At 45.7% G+C, this 18,414-nt stretch overlaps 1 protein-coding gene across 2 annotated transcripts in view; it reads left to right on the forward strand.

The window, feature by feature from the left end:
• The window catches only part of LOC144147543 (uncharacterized), a 51,395-nt gene that overhangs the window by 19,149 nt on the left and 13,832 nt on the right, over window positions 1-18,414 (forward strand). For both annotated transcript variants that reach the window (XM_077679568.1, XM_077679569.1), the window contains one exon: window positions 9,972-10,205. In XM_077679568.1, coding sequence (XP_077535694.1) covers window positions 9,972-10,205 — 234 coding nt within the window. The remainder of the gene's footprint in view (window positions 1-9,971; window positions 10,206-18,414) is intronic.

Raw genomic sequence — 18,414 nt, forward strand, 5'->3', positions numbered from 1 at the left:
ACCTCCCCCTCCCCTCAAAGCCTCATCGCATCGCATCGCACCACTCTATACATTTGCGCTTTGGGTACATCACAAATTGTGAATACTACAGCGATTTTGGTGAAGCTTGTCTATGCATTTTTCTGAACGTAAAAAGAAAAAAAGTAGGGATATGTATTAATAGGACACTGAAGGGTGGAAACAAGTTGGCCTGAGTTAAACTTCAAAGTGTGATCGGTCGCCGATGTCGATGCGATGATCCGATGAGACGACGACTCGCTGGTCGTTGGCCGACGGCACATAGCCGACGACGGTCTACTCCAAGTAAACTCAAAATGTACAATATGTACACTTTATTTACCCTACGTATTTACAACTCGTGGCTCGTGATCGCAAACAAGAGGTCGGGCAAGGCCCGCGCCAAACGGGGCTCGCCGCGCTCTCCTTCCTTCTCTCCGTCTTGTTCCCTCCATCAAAACATCAAACTCCTTGGTTTTACCCCTAAAACCCCGCCCACAACAGGGACCTCACAAGTTGAGAGTGAGGGTGGCTCATTGATTAGCTCACACTAGGCCACTGATTGGCCACCGTGACAAACAAAGCCAGGTGGGTTCAAAATAGTCACGTGACCCACTTCTCTCACCCTCTCTCACCCAAAGCTATTCCGCGAAACACAAATATAACAGAAATGAAAACCAACCAACTAAAAGCAGACCTAACTCCGGGAATCGGCTCTCGGGCTAGTATTGTCATACCGTGCACGCCTGTTTGTGCTCCGCGCCGCCAGAATTCCTTTCCTTTGTAAACACGTGGAGTGCCTAACAAAGCTTGGTTGCCTACCTATTGACGGATCCTAGCCGCCGAGTCGCCAGGTTCAGATGAGTGACGAACTCAAACTTCGCCCAGTAACTTTGAGCAGTGCAACTGTCACAGACAAAGTGTCTGGTGACCTCTTCCTATGTTTAACCCATGGTTTGACCCCTTGACTGACCTTCAGCACCTGTCTGGTTCGGGGATTCTCGTGGTTATAACCGCGATAGTTAAAATGTCAACGGTCCCCCTCTGCCGGCTTCTCAAATGAACGCAAGGAAATTCCTCTTCGAAAGCTTACATCCCTTTCAGCTATTATGGAGTGACCGACGCGTTTGTATGTGTCGTCTCCGGGCCCACTCGTCGGGTGGACACAAAAGCGCGGCGAATAACAAAAGCCTCCGTGGTTTCTCCCTGTGCCCCTCACGCCTGTCAGCTCGTTGGCTCGGCCGGCGTGAAAACAAGCACCATACAGGTAAACAAGCTACCCCAGCGAAGGATATCTAACTGCTGGGCGGTTTTAATTAATAAGTGAGGGGCCCGAACTTAACGGCCTGTATCGATGGATTATGGTGCCGGGAATCTAAATACACCATTCTTGCGACTAGCAGTTGTTTAATAAGGTAGAAAATGCCAGAAATGTGAAAACGGGGGATGACGCCCCGTACGCTTTTGGGTACTACGTTTTGTGATGTTACAAAAGTGGTGAACAGCAGCGAGAGCTCATTGGAGAAGCATATATTGATGTTTTCCTGAAACAAACAGTTCCTATGCAGTTGGGCACGGGAAATAAACGTAAGTCAAAGCTTTCCGTGAGCTCATCGTATCCAAAAAATGCAGGCTTCAGTTTTTATGCACTGTGAGGCAGGCTACTTCCCTCACTCTTCAGCCAACCATCATGCGTTCAGTTTCGTTTTCGAAAAGCATTGATGTGCGATTAGCGAAGTCAATAAGGTACGATGGTAAGCACCCGAGCTTCTGCAAGCAATCTACCCAGCAGGAAGAATCCAAAGGACTAAAGTTCTATCATTAGAATCGGCAAAAGGAACACCGTGAACTGCAGGTGGTTCATTTCACGGGAGTGGTTAGCTGACAGATCTGGCCGTTCGCCTTGAGCCGCCGTTGATGGTCTGTAAAGTGGGCGTCGCTCTGCCCTATTCGACGACTACACGACACGACTGCCATGAAAAGCGTTTATTTCATGCTAGGTTCGCGCCGTGTGAAATAAGATAATATGAGATGGCTGTGCAAGCCTGTGATCGCCAGACGGGGTGAAGTGAGGGCGCCCTCCTGGACGGCACCAGCCGGGAGCCCGGAACGCTCCGCTTGATATTCGAAATGACGCTTGTTGCTTCAAACGAGGCTTCGCTCGCACACGGCTGGATGAGGTCCGGGAATCTGGAGTAGGCGGGCACACTGACCGCTCGAGCATCTAAAAGCAATTCTCATTCCATCAGTGAAAAATCATAAACACCCAAGCCGGCCTCCTCGGTCAGAGAAACATTGTCGTAGTCGTCCTCCATGGCTGTACATGGCTCGCAGATGTAAAAGCTACCGTTGACAGCATTTACGATCTAGACCGCACCGGTGCTGTCGGTGCATTGCTCCTATTTTATGACGCAATGGCTACGTCATAAAAAAAATGAAAGGGAAACGGTGAGAGAAATGCCAGCTTTGTTTGCTTATTTCTCGGCAAATAACGCATCATTGCTCGTTGAACAAAAGCTGAGAGAACTACGAAACGTATGATCCTTTAGTTAAAAGAAAATTTCATTCATCTTTTAGTGTCCCTTTAAATGCAAGATGAATGTTTCGGGAAACTTTTTCTGAGCACATGCTTTTAAAATGGACAAGCTTCAGCTAGTCAACATCATTAATCTGACTGTCTCATTACTTAAAGGGGTCCTGAAATACCTTCCGCCGATGCATGGATGTACATGTAACCAAATAAAGCAATGTATTAGCAATCTCCTCCCGCAAGAATTTTGTTAAAGCGATGAGTATTAGCTGAGAAATCGTAAATCAAAAACCGCGCATTATCGTCGCTCCGCGTTTCCTCCTCCATTGACTTACTCTCCGCTGTTGACGGCGCTACAGTGGCTAGGAGAGGGAAGTGTGATTACCGCCGGTGGGCTCCTATGGCCACCGCCGTCGCCACCTTTCATGCATCCGCAAGATGGCGCTAGCGGTCGTTTACACGTCGATCTGAGCGCGCGATACATGGCCGCAAGCGCGTTTTGCGATCTTTTCGTTCTAAATTTTTATCGCGCTTCGTCAGAGTTATGCTAGATGTGGTGCTGAAATTTTGTCTGGGATAAGCCGCTGCCTTTAGAGTCACTGTTTTGTGCTTGGTTGCACGACGGGTAATAAATGCATGGTTCCAGAAGTTGCTTTTCGGGGTGTCGGAAGGCGAGTAAACGTGGCTCAAGTGGCAGGGCAACACACCTCGAGCCAACAAGCCGCTCGAGCATTTCGATCTGCAGTTAGCGTCGCGCGTCAATTTGAACGCAACACCCAAGGTAAAATGCTGCGCTGGTGCACCATCTCGCCTTGAATGTTGGGCACGCCGTTTCTCCAGCCGGATGCGAGCCCAACGATCTTCCCAAACGTGCCACATTGCCTCTCAAAGCCAGTGCCCAAGAAGAGAAAACCAAAGGGAAGGTTGGAAAAACAAATAAAGTTGTGCCTCCACAAAAATATGCCGCGAATATGGAAGGGTTATCACTGGACGAATCCGCGCATATTGCCGCCAACTCTCTAGATTACCGAAATGTCATTATTCCAAGTCAGGCAAGCACATTTTTAGAACATTTATTTCACCGGAGGGCATAAATGAAAGGGTTCGGTTAAATTAGGATGAGGAATTGAAGAGTAATTAGGTGAATATAAAATCTTAATGCTTTCTCTGAAAAACTGTGAGCGGTGAGGATTTGTCAAACTGCCTTTTTGCTTATTGTTTCTAGTAATTATAAATGGAGAAGTATGCGAAACGAAACACTTATTGTTCTCATTATTACTTACATAACAATTAGCAGGTGTCAATTAAGCGTCGCCGTTGGTTTTATCATTTCTTCAATTACGTATCGTAATATGAATTTCTTCATTCTTCAGGCAAACTATAAAACAAATTGAATTTAAAGGGGTTTCTTCTGGTCTTGTCAATTATGCTTTGCTAATATGAATTTATTCATTCAAACCTTTTATGTTTGTCAAATATATCGTGTTTTAGTTAATTACTGTCTCAAAAAAAACGAAACGAGCACGAAACTAATATGTGTTTTCTTAGCTGAATGTAGCCACAACGGACAGTATGGAAAGTACAGTGATTGATAAAACATTCAGCCGTTGCTGTACCATTTCGATAACTACACCCGGTTTCATTAAATTATAATCGGCATACTAAACTGTCCAATAAATTGTGCAGAAATGTAAATATTCAGTGACCCAAGGTGACTATCCATGCCAAAGAATTCAATAATCTAATTGCAACTTCCCTTTCACGGACCGCTTTTTGTTTGGGGGCTGTGCCTGCGCCTTCACATTTGTGCGCGAAAAGCGACTGTAATGAAGCGAAACTCAGAAGTTTCCCGGCTGGCCGCTTGCGCGAGAGCATTTCAAGACGGCATATATTTCTAGACAAATAACGTGTTCTGTAATAGGAAGCGTATATTATTATATAGTTGCTGCAATTGTGAAATAATCTGAGGTAAAAAAATGCGTCGCAAACCACGGAGCTTATCGGATTGCAACTGACGCGGCGTTGACCGGCACGTCGGGCGACGTGAAAACGAGCGTCAGCGCCACCGCGCGGTTGCATCCAAGAAGCGCACACGAGCCGCGGCGCCTTCGTCACACTTCCCTATTCTAGCCACTGTAACGGCGCGCGAGCCTTGCCTCCCATGATGCTGCGCTCCTCAGCGGTGACGTACTTCCACTATTGCGCTGCTCACACTCCCGTCTGCTACGGGCAAGCTTTGTTGACACCATGAATCCCGCACTCCGCTCAAGGCTGGAAAAGCGGACGAAAAATCTGGCCGCATGTGTGCGGCGGCCTGGCCTTGCCCTTTCGCGGTGTACGTTGGTGCAGTTGCTATCAGCAGCACGTGACTTTTTATCGGCGGTGAACTCGCAGCCGCACGGGGAGGATCGTGCGCTCGTTCTCTTTGATGCACCGCGCACTGTTTATCCAAAAAGTGCCGTATCAGATGTGGCCCCGCTGGTGCCGGGTGTTATTTTGCGGCGGTGGTAATTACTGCCGGCGGCATGTGGAAAAGACATTTTAAACCGATACAGAACCCGTGCACAAAACGCTTCAATCATGTGACCAGTTCAGCTTGGGGCGACGCGTGGTGGAGAGCGGCAACGTTGGCAAAACATGCTCCGCCGCGGCTCTGAGCTTTCTGGCGCTGGAGCGAGCGCCATTTCTTTGACAATCTCAAACATCGGTTGCCTTGGCAACAAGGCACAAACCACTCTAGAAGTCCGTTACGGTTGCGTGATCTCGGTTCAGCTCGGGGCCCCACCTCGCGACATGTGGGCACTGCAGGCGTACCACTCACTCCCATTGGGAAGTGCGAGATGCGTTTGGCATTACAGGAGGCAATGGTGTGTGTGTTGTGGACGCCTTTGTCTCGCGATGAAATGCGACGTTGTGCTTCTGTGGGTGGATAGTGCTTCCCATGTTCTGGATTATCTTTCTCGAGCGACATACGACTCAACCTCGCATGGGGTATGTGCAGTGTGCGTGGCTAAAAGCCATCTCGGCTTGTGTGCCAGAGTTAAGTGACTTGCTGTTCGTCCCCGCAACCGCGCGCGAGGTGAGTGCCGAATTTACGACGGGCAGGAGGAGGCAACCCATCGTCTCTCAATCGCGGTTCAGACTTGCAACGCATGTTGTGACGTTGTGTTCGTTTGAAACGCATCTCTGGATTGTTTTGAAGTTGAATAAAATGTGTGCGTCAAACCGGGGCATTCGGCTCAGGGAGTTCGCTGCGATTGCACGAAAGAAGTGCCACGAGGCTTCAACGCTTTTTGTATGGAATGTACTCAGGTAAGAGAATATCCATGTCGTGTTATGGCCGTGATGCATTCAATACAGACGGTTAAGCGTTTGTTTACACTTGTTTCGTTTGTCGTAAAATGTCCAAGCATTCCGGCACTATGCTGGCAGATCAGCCGGCGAGCCGGCGGTGAGCAGACGACTCAGCTCTTTGGCGGAAGTGCGGGAAAAAGCCGCCCAATAGCAGGATGTCTAGCTCATGACGAACATCTGGGAATCGATGACGTAGACGTGAAGATGGCGGCGTCCAAAAACACGAAGGGAAGGGTGAGGAAAAAGCGACAAACTTTGCAACAAAAGTGTGAGCTTTCCGCTGCGCGTAAAAGAGGAATACTTGGCACAGGTGACGTTGACGACCCAATCTAACGATTGCGCTAGTTCATTTAGTGTGCTCAAAACGCCTTTCAGGGCCCCTTTAAAATAAAGTAGGGCACAGTAGAATGGGAACAACGAAAAAATAATGTTTGCAAGACAGGTAGGAAGAATAACAAGTAGACAGGTTGGAAGTGAGTGCTCGTCCCATCTACTTGTTTTGTATTGTCATTTGCCAGTGGCAGGGGTGGAACAGCTGCGCCATTTAGTGCCAAACTTATTTACCTGCGCCATCCTGCGCCAAAGCGCCCCTGTTGCGCCAAACTCGTTTATCAGTGCCGTTCATACGCCGTAGCGCCTGAATTGAGCCACGAGATACGACTGCCATGACGCCCAGTGCCTGAAACTTTGCCTGGAACATCGTTTTCGGTTTCATCAAGGGGTTTATGGTTTCGGTTTCATCGAGGCAATGAGCGGCTATGGAAGTTGGCTTTGTCTTAGCCGTAAGGTCGCAGGGACTACGCGCCTTCTCTGCCTTCTCTTTGAGTCTGTGTTGCATTTGCTCGCTTTTGTTTGCTGCTGTCAGCCGCTGTGCCACAATGAATGGAAAAATGACCAAAAGTAAAATGTTTTTGTGTCTCATCGCAAACAGATAAAATAATATTCGCAGGGAAGGTTGTAGTTTATGTGAGGTGAACATCATTTAGTCGCCCATTTTTGACGATCCTAGCTTTGCTGCCCGCAACTTTCCGTAGCTGCATGTACTGAACAAACTGGGTCTTGGATGCTTTGCCCTGGCTTGTTAATTCGTTTCGCTTTTGTTGCGAGGTAATTACTCATTTTTGCCCGTGAAGTTTTGGGTTAGCTTTGCTCAGTGGAGAATGGTCCAGCGTTAATCGTGCTTGCTGACACCCTCTAGTTACATAGTCTACGGCATACGTTCGTTGACTCTCGCAACCCTGTGCAAAGACAAAGCTATGTTCAGCTTCGCACGCACTGAAACCACTGTTCGATAGAAAACGTGCAAGCAAACACCTTGTTTAACGGAATGCCACCCAGAGTTCGCATAAACACTGCCGTTTACCGGACACGAAGCAAGGCCTGTTATCTGATCTCTTTCAACTCTGTGCGTGAGGTTTGACCTGTGAACGATAATAACGCGGCACGCTCGCTGGGGCGAAGGTAGTTAACTCCGCATTCTATGAACCTCCAGGTATAGTGCAAGAGCTGCGTTCCTGATTCAGAGTAGGTTCTAGTGCATGGTAGAACGCCTGATATAGTAGATAGATAAAACATAATTGGCAGGGGACTTGCACAGTGGCCTGTAGGGAGATTAAGGAGGCACCATAATGTTGTGAGATGGTGTTACATCTGCTCCAAATGGCATTTCTGGCTGCTCCAAACCTGCTAAAAAAGGCCTTTCTAGTGGCTCTGAGCCTGCTACAAAATGCACTTTTAAGATAATTAAAGACAGATAAGATGCTCATGCTTTGTCAAAGGGGCCATGCAGACAAAACACAAGCTTGGTTAATTCGAAAGATTGCCTCATTAGAATCATACTGACACAATTCTTAACGTCAACTTCGCTCAAATAAGCTATATAATTGGGGAAAAAGGGAATGGCCATGCGACCCACCAGCTCATGTCCCGCAACAGAACCTATGATGTCATACGTGTTAGCTCTGTGATTGGCTGAGGCCGGCAAAAGCAAACTGAAATTAGGCAGATCTTATAAGCTTGCCGAACAAGCTATTTGCGCTTAAATTTAGGGCACATTCTTTGTATAGCAGTAAGAATGGTGGGATAAACAGTGGAAGTTATGAAAGCACACGTAAACATAGAAGTACCGATGCGTACTGCTGTTGGTACTGCGTGCACTATGCTTGTTTTAGCTGCACAGCACTGCGGCTCTTTGGCTGTCTCGGACGACACTGGCTGATGGACGTCAGCGACGGCGTCTTACGGGACCATATTTGCTGAGCGAGCACCATGTTTCACGATACAATTATTTTCTCCCTGAACAAAAACAAGCCAGGTACAAATACGGTCAAAAACAAAGCAAACGCAGAAAACGGCCCGCTGCAGTATGGAAGCGCCATCTAGGTTGACTAACAGTAAACAAGTCTCCGCTACACACCAAGTTTGGCTTGAAGACCCGTTCCTATGATGTCATTGCAGACGTCGTTAAAACACACGATTTGGCAGGAGAATCAAAATTTTAACTTAAATTGACCGGACAAGAGCTGGGGGCACTATAAAACACGAAATCGTTTGAATAAAACAAACTTGTATTTTGTCTGCATGGTCCCTTTAAAGATCCACCAATAAATCTTGAATAAAAATTTCCTTTCTTCACAACTTCCCACCCTACTGTGCTAAATTTTTTTAAGCCATGAACCAGCTTGTCCAAGAAAGCTTTCTATTATGTCTCATTACCACAGGAAGTAATCTTTGTTCCAGGTTCAGTTTGGGTCAACTGTTGTGCCCTGTTGTGCACGTGCAGTCGAATGATTAATGAGGAGAGTGCAAGTCCTATTGTCCCCTTTTCTGCCAGCATCCACAGGTATGACATCCAGTAACAAAAGTATAAAATTATTAGTGCTATCGGCTATGCCATTGTGCAAGCCATCAGCACGACTTACTTGCCACTCAGGCCAACTCTGTGGGTATATTCTTCATTCAGTTAGGGGGCATCACCACACTGGCTCAGTCTTCTTTGCAGTCGGGAAAAATGAAAAGGAAATGTAAGAGAAAGAAACACCAGTTTTAATTATTCATTTCTGAACAAAACACTTTTAGTCACTGAACAAAATTCAGAAGAGCTACTGAATTCATTATTTCATTTAAACAAAAAAAATTGTTGAGCCTTTAATGTCTGTTCTAAATTGTTGAATAAGGCCATCTTGACAAAACTTAAGAGATGGGCGCAAGTGAATTTATCGAACTCTTATGAATGGGGAGCATTCTTTGGCTACTGACCCTGGGTTTTTTTCATGCTGTGAAAAACCGCTAGTGCCATCTATGTGCCTCCCATAATAGCAAGCCTGATGACAAAGTACACGTAGGCAAAAATTTTCTGGGTGACTACCACGGGGGGTATGGTTCATGCATGTAAATATTGCTTAGCGCGCAGCCTTTGGTGCACAAGGCAAAGCACAAGTGCGTAACCGAGCCTCACAGTGTTCAGTTACTTCAAAATACACATTGTTGCAAAATAGACAAAAGATCTGGGCAGGAGAGGGACAACGTCAACTTACCTGGTCCCTACAGAAACGAGGATGAAGTAGTCTGAGCCCACACACGACTTAGGGATCTAATGGAGCATTCAGTCGCTGCTGTGAGTGTTAATCAAATGGTTGTGCTCATAATGCCTGTGCCTCTTCTACAATAAAGTCGCATTTTGTTGCTCAAGCGATGGAGTCTGTTTACTATGCGTGAGGGCTTGAACCTGTGTGCAAGGCTTCAGATAGTGCTACATGGCTAGTGCGACTGGGTAGATCTAACTCTAGTGTAGTTATCCCTGTAATCCTGTATGTTAGCCTACAAGCTTCACAGGAATTAAAATGACTGCAGTGGTAAACAAGCTGAGACTTTTGTAAATTCGCCTGTTTGTTGGTAAGCTCTCCGTTGTGGTGGTTGTGACCATAGGGAGGGGGCAGGGAAAAAAGTTAGAACTTTAACCCTTCGGCCACGCTAAAGGCTGAACAGCTGTTTTGTTTTCACCGAACGACCTCACTTTTCTTAGTGGTGGTTCCAGCACTTGTTTGACAGTGATCGATACTTTGAGGCTCACCGGGCTTCCCCTGTGCAGCTGACCGTGGAGGAGTACGTGGCGGCTATGCAAGTGCTGGTGCACGATGTGCGCTTCACGCTGTACAACGTGTGCTACAAGCGTCTCCTGCTGGTCTGGGTGCTGCTGGGCTTCTTCATCCTGCTCTGCCTGCTCTTCTCGGGCGTCCGGGGCCTGGCCCTCTTTGGCGGCGGCGTCGTCTGGCTCGTGGTCAACGCCCTGGGCATCTTCGTCTGCATGTGGCTCAAGTTCAAGGTGGCTCCTCTGCTAATTTACCAAAGAAAGAAAATGGGCGCATTCGTTTCCCTTCTGCGTGGTTGTGAATGCGTCGGTTGTGGCAGTCGTATCAGACAGCACTGTAGCCAAAGCACAAGAACGATGAATTTTACGTTAAAAGGTTGTGCCCAGGTTGCTAAACACTGCTCGTATGCAATGGTGCAAGCACTAGTAATTATTAGGAGAAAAAATTTGTTGCATGCTGAGTGGATGTCGTTACTGTACTGACCGCCAACACGCAGAACAGTAAGTGGTTTTCTACTTGAGCAGGGTGCGGCCGGTCACCACCATGAGCCAGTGTGTTGGCGCATTCCACAGTGTTAAAGATGGCTTGGGAGTTGAGCCAACAAATGTGCACTCCTCTGATATGTAAGAACCCCATTAGTACCAATTGCATTAAGGTGGTAGGCCACTTTCAAAAGTCGATTTTTTTATTCAAATTTTTTTGTTTTTATATTTCGAGCATCCCCAAACACTCTACAAAAATCATGTTCCTATTATGATTATTTATGGAGTTACAGCGAGTTTTCTAGCCCTAACCCTGGTATTCAGAAACAGAAACTATAGACTATTGGTCCTAGAAATCAAGAATTTATCTTTTATACATTACGATATTGAATATTTCTGATTGTCTTTTGTCTGTATTGTTATTAACAGGTCTATTCTTGTCTATTCTGTCAGCGAAATCCTTATTCTTATAAAATCAAAATTGGCTACTAGCTCAACATATGTTCTTTACTTTGGTTGGGCATCGCTTTGCTGCTTTTGTAGAGGCTGAAGTCAACATTTATTTTATTTTGTATGTTTTTAAAATATTTCTAAGCATTCAGAAACAAGATAGAATAAACTTTACGTTCCTATTATGATTAGTTTAGTAGGAGTTACAGCAAGTTTTCCAACCTGTTCCCTTGTTTCACGAAACTGAAAATAAATTCATTTCCGAAGCCCACCCTATTTCCATAACACGTTGCCTATTTTCAAATTTTCCCCACACGGGGCACCTTGAGTAATCTTGGTGACGGTATTGGCGACACGGCGGACCTTTAGCCCCCAAACATGAGCTGTAGTCAACTGTGGCGATGTATTTATAGGTGGAGGGTGAGAAACCATGAACGGTGGCCGTCAGAGTCGGGGTCAAGCTCCGGTGGATGGGCTCCCTGTCTGTTCGTTTACCAGGCAGGGAGCTCCGGGACCTCTTTGACCATCAGGGTAAAGTCAAAGAAGAAGGTACCCCCATCTCGTGCCTTATACCACGGCGCATGGTATTATCTAAACCCCTTCTTTCAAATGATCGAGGGCCCGCACCGAAGCAATCTTCAAACCCCTACCCAACCTCGTTTTCAACAACCCTGACAACTTTCCTCGCTTCCTAGTCATGCAGACTGTTGACAAAGCCACCCCAACAACTTCGAAATCTGTGTTCCTGATGGCCAAGTTCATTGGAAGATATAGTAGTTGAAAAAAGCTATGATGCAAAGAAACTTGCATCTGGTGACATGCTTATTGAGGTCAGAACTAAGGAACAATCTGCTAACCTTCAAAGACAAACAAGCATAGGTGACTTACAGATCACTGTAACACCTCACCAAACCCTCAACAGCTGCCGAGGTGTCCTCTCGGAAACTGAACTCATTAATGAAACTGGGGCAGATATTCTTGAGGGCTTGCTGAGCAAGGAGTGACTGGTGTTAGAAGTATCACAATGAGGCGCGTTGGAAATGAGATCAAAACCAAACATATCATCTTGACTTTTGATCGTAGTACACTCCTCGAATCTGTCAAAGCCGGGGTTCTCCACTGTCAGATAAGGGCGTACATCCCAAACCCGCAACGTTGCTTCAAATGTCAAAGGTACGGGCACAGTAGCAACAACTGTTGAGGGCAAAACACATGTGCAAAATGCTCCAAACACGACCACCAGACAGATGAGTGTAATGCAACACAATTTCACTGTGTTAACTGTGAAGGATACCACCCTGCGTACTCCCGTTCTTGCAAAAAATTCAAAAATGAGAAAGAAATCATGAACCTCAAAGTGACCCACAACCTGTCTTACCCAGAAGCTCGACAAAGACATTCGGTGCTTCCCTCAGAAGGTTACGCTGACGCTGCTCACCGGGGGGTGGGGCGGCGTCAGGTTTCGGTGGCGACCCAGTGCAGCATTGCTGACCTGGTCCCACTCCCGCCCCCCACTGGGCTGGCTTCACCTGCCCAAAATGTTGTACCACAGCCTGTGAATTCCACTGCAGCTGAGGTGGCAACGAACACCGTAGGTGGAGACGGCTTGCTTTCCGCTCCTGCTGCGCTGTCGCCCATGGGCACAGTAGGCAGCGAGGTGGTGAGCCTTGCATCCACATCTACGCGCACAACGCCGCTACTGCCGCCACTGGCCCGCGCGGCAAACACGATTGGCCCACGCCGGGGTCCACGGCAAAAGAAGGGAGATCCTGCATTTACTCCTTTGCCGTGGGATGATGAAATGGACGTAACACCCACGCCAGCTCGGTCAGCTGTTCAGCCAAATGAACAGTGTGGCAACATCGGCCGCGGGAAAAAACCAGCTCCGCGCAGAACTGGCCCTAACGCAGGCTCAGTAACATAGGTAATGCCACCCGTCAGCAACACTCAGATACATGCTGCACTCTCTCTTTAAACACTTATGGTAGTACAATGCATTACTCAATGGAACTGCAGGGGCTTAATGAAAAACTTGGATGACATATACGAAATTCTTCATAAAAACCAATCAACCATCTTATGTCTTCAGGAAACACACTTACAATTGAAACAAACAAATTTTCTGAAACACTATTCTGTGTTTAGGAAAGATAGGGACGACTGTTCTCACTCCTCTGATGGTGTAGCGGTAGTTATACAACGTTTTGTTTTCTGTCAATTTGTTCCTTTGACCACAGCCCTCGAAGTGGTTGCTGTACGTGTAATAATCGCCAACAGGTTAATAACGATAGCTTCAATATATATTCCCCCTGACTTTCGCCTTTGCAGTCCAGAATTTGAATCCTTAATTAATCAGCTACCGGACCCATTCCTACTGGTGGGCGACTTTAATGCCCACAGTAAACTCTGGGGATCTGAACGCGAAGATGGCCGGGGCCGTTTAATTGAAAGATTCTTACTGTCATCTGGTGCCTGTATATTTAATCAAAAGAAACCAACATACTACAGCCCAACACACAACACCTACTCACACATCGATTTAGCAGTTGGTTCATCCATTCTCTTCCCTTCGTTCGAGTGGAATGTGGATTCCAACCCGTATGGAAGTGACCACTTCCCTGTCACTCTTAAGTGCCTAGATACACTCTCTGACAGTTCCATATACCAAAAAAGGTTTAAAGAAACCCGTGCAGACTGGGTGGCTTTTAATCAAATGTCACAGCTCTCCTACACACTCATAAAACATTTACAGATTGATGAAGCTTGTAGTATTGTTACTGCCCACATAAAAGAGGCTGCCAAGAGTTCAATCCCTCAAACCTCCGGTACTCCTAAAAATCCCAGAAGGCCCTGGTGGAAAGAGGAGTGTCGAAACGCGCGCAAAGCACAAAACAAGGCCTGGGGCATGGAGCAAGAATAAAATAGGAGGGGAAACTGAGCTTCCTGGGGCAGCCTGATAACGTCACAAGCACTTGGCGAACGTCAAGTTTCCGGCATCTGGCGGCAAGCGAAGGAAGTGCGCGGTCATCGCCACGGCCGGTGCGCGTTCTGTTCGCGCTCGCCCAGTCCAGCCTGGCTGCGGCATCACGTCAGTATTTCGCCGGGCCGCCGAAACATTCCGTGGCCAAAGCAAGAGTGTGTGCGCTCTTCTGCGCTTCCGTTGGCTGAAGAGCCCGCCTTCGCGATTAATTTTCTTTCAAATTTAAACCGGCCGGTATGAGCGAATAAAAGGGGCATTTTCTTTTAATGCGTAAACAATCTTGCGCGAGCAGCAAGGCCAAAATACAAACCTGTAAACGTAAAAAAAAATGTAAAACCTGTAAACGCACGGTCTTATGTCGCATGCAATGCGCTCGAAGCGAGTTGAGGGCACCGGCCAATTTAATGGTTATGCGACAGTGCACTGAAAAGTGCCAGCATCACAGACGTTGCAAGACGAGGACGCGCGCATGCGCGCGCGCGCGCGCTACGTCCGAGATAAACGCGCGTTCTGTGCCCGTGTCGCGTAGCAGCTTGACCACATAGCGATTCACGTCTTGTGGTGAATGCTGCAAACAACAAACAGTATTGCTTTTAATAAATTCAACCAGGTGCTGCTGTCAAATTGTTTGCCGCCGCAGCTGCGGATCTCCGTAGGTCGCCGTAGTTATCATTGTGACATTATCTGGTCGCTCGATCGCGCCAGCCGCAATGGGCGTTTCCAATCCTATATATTCTTGCTCCGTGGCCTGGGGTAACCTTCGAAGGTACCAACTCAGTGTTGCATTTAGGGCTTCGCCTTGCGTCTGGGGCTTTCCGGACAAGCCCTATAGAAAGCCTGTATGTTGAAACCCACCAGTGGTGCTTAGAGCACCAACACACATACATGGCGCTTTTGTACTGTGTGAGAGCGATGTCGATGAGGAATCATCCGTTCAAAGCCATTATTCAAAACATATCATCTGAAAGGTTGTTTTTGAGCCGTCCGTCACTCCCTCTGCCTTTTCCTCTCCGAGTGAGAGCAGAGGCAGAGGACCTTGGTGTCAGCCTGACCAGCACCTACAAAACAAACATCAACGAGTTTATTCCACCTTGGAGTCATCTGCGACATGTCTTTCAAGGAAATTGACAAAAGACATGCACCCAAGGAACTCATTCTGCAACACTTTTTACACTTACAATACAAGTACCCATACACTACTTTTTATACGGATGCCTCACAGTCTGCCACTGCAGTGGCATGTGCGGCACATGGTCCCCACTTTTCCAGCAAAAGAACGCTAAACAGGAACACAAGTATATTTACGGCAGAGGCACATGCTATTTTAATAATTGTGGAACATATAACACAAACAAAACTACAAAAATCCATTATATTCACAGACTCCTTAAGCGTTGTAACAGCGTTACGCTCAGGCAAAAGAAAGTAGAAATGCAATATTGAACAAGGTCATTAAAGAAATAATGTCAGCGTATGCTTTAAAACAGACCATAATAGTGTGCTGGGTGCCTGGACACTGCGGATTCCTGGAAATTAACTCGCTGACGAGAGCGAGTTTGGCCTTCTTTGGCCTTCGTTGCCCTTGCGCCAGAAAACAAACATCATCATCGTCATCATTTTCAAATTTTGTTATCGTATTTTGGGCTTGCTGCTCGCACAGCACTCCACTCCGCTGTGAAATCGATGTTCCTCAGCTGTCCTATCTTGACATGAAACCGCTCATCCGTAAGGCACTACGGAAACGCTGGCAGCAACACTGGGACACACAGACAGAAAACAAACTCCACCCTATAAAACCCCAAATTGGCAGCTACTACACAGAAAAACATCACAGAACAACAAAAGTGTACATGTGCAGACTACGTATAGGCCGTACATATGCCACTCATTCCCATCTTTTAAATGGAGCCCCACCGCCACGATGCAACAGTTGTGGACATCGACTGTCAGTAATGCATGCTCTCGTTGAATGTCCCACTTCCACAGTGTGAGAAAGAAGCATTTCCGGGAACTGTACACTCACATGATTCCTCTTCATCCATCATTGTTTTTAGGCGATCAACCATTCATTTTAAGTAAACGTCTCTTTGCTTACCTTGGAGACATTGGATTTTTAAAAGGCATCTCATACCGCATATGATAACAAAGCCCCTCAGTGGGGGTAGCTTTGATTGAACATTCATTCTTTACTCTTAACGTCATCATCATCTGGCTCACTCCAGAGTTTTTGTTTTAAATGAGGGCCTCTATACACCCCGCAGTGTCCTATCACATTTTTATTTTACTTAAAATACTTCACCAGAAACAACACAACCATTGTGTTGGCGCTCTTTAGCCTTCGTTGCCGTTGCGCCAGAAAACAAACATCATCGTCATCATCATTTTCAAATTTTGTTATCGTATTTTGTCTGCGATGTTATTAACTTGTATTCTTGTTGTTGTCTGTGCATTTATTATCCCTAGAAAACCTATAAAAGCCACGACAAGAATGCCCAATGCTGAATGAATGTTGCTCACCTTGATCATACTGATTTGTATTTTTTGCGAGGAGTAAACTACAACATTTATTTTGTTTTGTAGTATTTAGGTATTGTTAAACATTCAGAAACAAGTTACAGAGAAATTGCGTTCTTATTATGAATATCTTGGTAGTTCCAGCTGGTTTTCAGGCCATTGACCCCATATTGCCAATCTGAAGCAAAACCGCATCGGTTCTAGAAATCACTAACATTTGAATACTATAAACAAATTTCTCTACATTTTCTATTTCCATGGAAGCCCAGGCTACAATCTTGGTCAATTTGAGGCCTCTATGTTTTGTTTTTTCTTTCTTTTTTACTTGGTTTCAAACCTTTATTTACATTTTTTCAAAACAAGATTTTGCAACAACTCGCATTACGCGAACATTCATGACTTTTTTTTCAAATGAGTTGTTTGAAATGAAACATTGTGTACTCACTTTACACTTACAGATCTGCGCAATGAACTACCAGAAAAGAAATATGTGCAATATTTTTTTATTTTGGAGCTCGTTTTGCAGAAAAAACTGGCCGAAAGGGGCTTTTATTTTCATTCTTTGCAGTTTTTCGATGATTACTTCCTTAATATTCATTATGTTATGTTTATCCCAGTTCATTGAACAGGTGAGACCTTCAGCTAGATAAATACTAAAGCTTTCTTTTATTGATCATATCCTTGTTTAGCTATCATTGCTGGCGTGACTAGCAATTTTGACGCATTTTTCGAGAAAAATTCTTTTAAAAATTATCAGCAACTCTTTTTTGTACTTTTAGGAGTTGGTCAAACTAAAAAAGTTATGCTTATTTAGCAGAAAAAAAAATACAATCCTGGCTTGTGAATTAAGGAAATACATTTTTAAAGGGACCATGAAGGCAACATGCAAATTTTATGTGAAAGATTGGGCAGTTAATGTCTCGCTAAAGTTTTATTTGGTGGGAAATGATGCTTCGATTACAGAGGACTTTGCATTTAAAGGACAGATTTCAAATCGCCCATTTGCTTCCTTAAGCCCCTACTACATGCCAAAATTTCCCTTTGACATACGCAAGGGAGCAGATTGAAATGGACAGTTGCTATACTTACTACATGTCAAGGTATGCAGTCTGGCAGAGGGGCCATGAATGTTTGACCTTGTAAAACTTAGTGCAGCTAAAGTCAAGCAAGTTAACTGCTTGTATGGCACTCTACAAGCTGTTCCTTTATTTGTTACGGAGTCATAAACGGGCTTCCTTACAGGGTACCAGAACGTTGGAAAGCAGGATTTTTAGATTTACCAGCTTTAACGTATAGATGACACGATGATGCCGTTGGAGTACCGCTGTTCGCATTTGCTCGGTTTCTGACCAGACTTGTATTTGGCTTATTGTTACGGTTGGTAGTAATAATCCATGAAAAATTTGGTATGTTAAACAAATAACGTCACATTAGTGGGGATGTCGCTTATGGCAGTTGGCCAGTGTCGTGTCAAAAACGCCCAACGCTCTCAACGACTGTGTAGCTTCTGTCGGCATAGTGCGTGCCATACGCACTGGTGCTTCTATGTTTACATGTTTGTTTGTGAATTCCATTGTTTGCCCCACCATTCTTACTGCTATAAAAAGAATGCACTAAATTTAAGCACAAACAGCTCGTTCTGCAAGCTCATAATCCCTGTTTAATTTGCATCGGATTTTGCCGGCCTTAGCCAATCGCATCAATAATACGTCCCATAAACGTAACAACTCTTAAATATGTTAAAGCGCAAAATAACCAAAACGATACACAAGAAAGAAGAGACAGGACAAGTGCTATGTCTTTTTGCTTGTCCTGTCTCTTCTTTCTTGCGTATCGTCTTGGTTATTTTCCATATTTAGGAATCGTGAACCAACTAGCCCCTTAACAAGTTATGTTAAAGATGTCACGAGTTCTGTGTGGAAAAGTAGCTAGAGTATCGCATGCCTATACTCTGTTTTCCTTATTATACAGCTTATTTTAGTGAAGTTTGCGTTGAAAATGGTGCCAGTGCAGTTC

This window comes from Haemaphysalis longicornis, unplaced genomic scaffold, assembly GCF_048455015.1.
Source record: "Haemaphysalis longicornis isolate Haplotype H1 unplaced genomic scaffold, Haemaphysalis longicornis Haplotype H1 scaffold_1, whole genome shotgun sequence".
NCBI classification, from domain to species: Eukaryota; Metazoa; Arthropoda; class Arachnida; order Ixodida; family Ixodidae; genus Haemaphysalis; species Haemaphysalis longicornis.